The following is a 2,500-nucleotide window of genomic DNA, read 5'->3' on the forward strand; positions in this document are numbered from 1 at the left end:
AGGTTTTGTGTAGTAATCCACACTGCTCTTGGGTACGTAATTGTTGATGAGTGCCACTACTTGGTGATTACCTGCAGAGCAAAGGAAAGAATTACATGCATGTTCTTCTGTTCTATGATGTTTTGCATATGAATAATAAAGTATTACTACAGGCTAAGATTCAGTTTACTGGGATCACAGATATATAATGACTTAATAATTTTTCATTTTTATTTTTATTTATTGCTCTATTTTTACAAATATCACATACACTACAGCATTTTGTTAGGAAAGATAAATATCTATTAGCAATATTTGATGGAAAAAATAATTGTAATATTCAAAATCTAAAAACAAAGTTAAATATATATACACGTTCTATTTCATCTGCTACCTATTAATTCTATTCAGAAGAAAGTAGCAGCAAGGAAAAAAAATTGGTGTAATTTATCTAGGAATAGTAGAATCACCTCACCTACAAAAGCTGCCATTTGTGATGCAACCCTGCCTAGTGTGTTGGTGTGGTAAGTCTTGGCTCCAGCTGTCAGAAGAAGCTGGACAGTATCAATATTCCCTGACAAAGCAGCAAAATGAAGGGCCGAGTAGCGATGATCATGGCTGTCGGAGTTAGGATCTGCACCCTGGAAAAAAATGCATTTTCTATAAGTATGCTGACATTAGTGCTTATGTACATCCAGACAATCAGAAACAGCATATTTCTGAAACAATTGGTCTCAGAGTGTCGCTTACACAGGCAAGAGGATGTCCATGGTTATATATAGGGTTTGATTATCCTGAGGAGACTTGTCAAGTATCCCACCAATCACTTTAGCCACACATCTACCGAAGGGGAGGTCATTTCTAAGTAAAATTCCAGAAACACGTAAGCACGGTTATCTGACATGAAACTTACATTGTCCAATAGCTTGTAACCTAACCTAATCATACACTTCCATAAAAAAATGGATCTTTGAAATTCAAAAGGGAAAAAAATGTGTTTCTATTACAGTAATACTGGAACATAACCCTTTTCCATGTTTTCATTGCAAATAATTTATCTCGTCATGTTTAACATTTGAAGGGTATAGGAAGAAATTGTAGTGACAAACTGAATCTCCTGGTTTCCTGTACCCATCTGAACATACCCTATAATTATTATACTTTTGAGTTTTGTCAAATAAAAAGAAAAGTAATGGAATGCATGCCTCAGAATTTTGCATAAGTCAAGATTAACCCGACTCATGACTGCATATCCATTCTCTGCCTCACATTTTGCAGTAATACTTACATGGTCTATGAGTAACTGACACATTTCTTTATTGCCTTTATAGGATGCATGGTGGAGGGCTGTCATTCCACTCTCGTCAGTATCGTCTACTTTTGCCCCTCCTGTCAGTAATAACGCCTTTACACCATTTAAATCACCTATATTCGTTAGTGCTATTATTTCTGGAGGTGGGGCTGATTTATCTCCATCTTTCTTTGAATTATTTTCTGTCATCCTCGCTTCTCTCTACTTGTGTTTACACAGTATTTTGTTTATGTCTGCACGCACTGGCGGTCTCGAAGGTTCTGGCATACGGGCCCAAGTGCTTCTGCCTCCTCTAAGATATTATTTCATTTCTGATCGATACCATGTCCTGTTCTGACGCTAACGAAATTAAATATTTTTCTTATGTAATAAGTCGATGCGTTTTTAAATTATATAGTATTATTCTTGTAATAGTCCCACTGTTTTTAAGTAGAGCCAATTTACTTATATTTTTCGTTATGGATTCTATATTGGAATATTTGGCATCCCCTCATACCTTTCTTATCGATATCGAATTATTTGAAAATATAATTTCATCACGCGATCTTCATATTGCGTGTATATTAAGTATTGTCCATTAATGACCTTCCTTATCTTCTGACTTCCAAGCTAAATGTCTTTCAAGCTAATATGTCTTTATTGAACAAGACTTGGAACAGGTTGTATTAATTTTATCTGATTGTACTTACAGTTCCTTATTGTATATACATCAAGTGGTGGATAGTAAATGAATTAAGTGGTGCTGCTTCAGTAAAAAAAAGTCATCGTTTTAATATTGTGTAAAACGAAAGAAAAAAAAAGAAAAAAGAAAATTTGTACATCAGCTTCATGAAATCCAAATTGTTTACCTACTAATAACGTAAATTGTTACAGTTCAACTTGATTAATTTACTTGAAAATAAAATTCATTCTTCTTGTTTTAATTTGCGTGAAAAGATTAACAATTGTCTCCTTGAACTGTGCAAACTTAACCTGTTGAAGATCACTTACAGTCACAGAAGTTATTTATTGGGAATACAAGGAGGGCATGGTTAGATTATTGATTGTTATCGATAATATAGAGTGAAAACAGGGGGTGTTGCAATTCTGTAGTGGTTATACAAGAGCCGACATTCGGAATGAAACTACATTATTATAAAGGTCCCATCATACCACGCGTCAAATCATGGGGAACTGACCCCGTCGGTCCTCGCAACACAAAGTTGACTC

At 34.8% G+C, this 2,500-nt stretch overlaps 1 protein-coding gene across 2 annotated transcripts in view; it reads right to left on the bottom strand.

The window, feature by feature from the left end:
* Positions 1–1,567, bottom strand: part of LOC143020616 (ankyrin repeat and MYND domain-containing protein 2) — a 28,568-nt gene extending 27,001 nt beyond the window's left edge. The window contains exons 1-3 of one of the 2 annotated variants that reach the window (XM_076177069.1): positions 1,268–1,567; positions 455–620; positions 1–71 (exon numbers count right to left, since the gene is read on the bottom strand). The exon at positions 1–71 is cut by the window's left edge and continues 69 nt beyond it. In XM_076177069.1, coding sequence (XP_076033184.1) covers positions 1–71; positions 455–620; positions 1,268–1,480 — 450 coding nt within the window. In that variant the 5' untranslated portion in view covers positions 1,481–1,567. The remainder of the gene's footprint in view (positions 72–454; positions 621–1,267) is intronic. The other variant, XM_076177079.1, reaches the window with a different exon arrangement.
* Positions 1,568–2,500: the final 933 nt, after the last annotated feature.

Source organism: Oratosquilla oratoria, chromosome 3, assembly GCF_046742065.1.
Source record: "Oratosquilla oratoria isolate Oo_2021 chromosome 3, ASM4674206v1, whole genome shotgun sequence".
NCBI lineage: Eukaryota > Metazoa > Arthropoda > Malacostraca > Stomatopoda > Squillidae > Oratosquilla > Oratosquilla oratoria.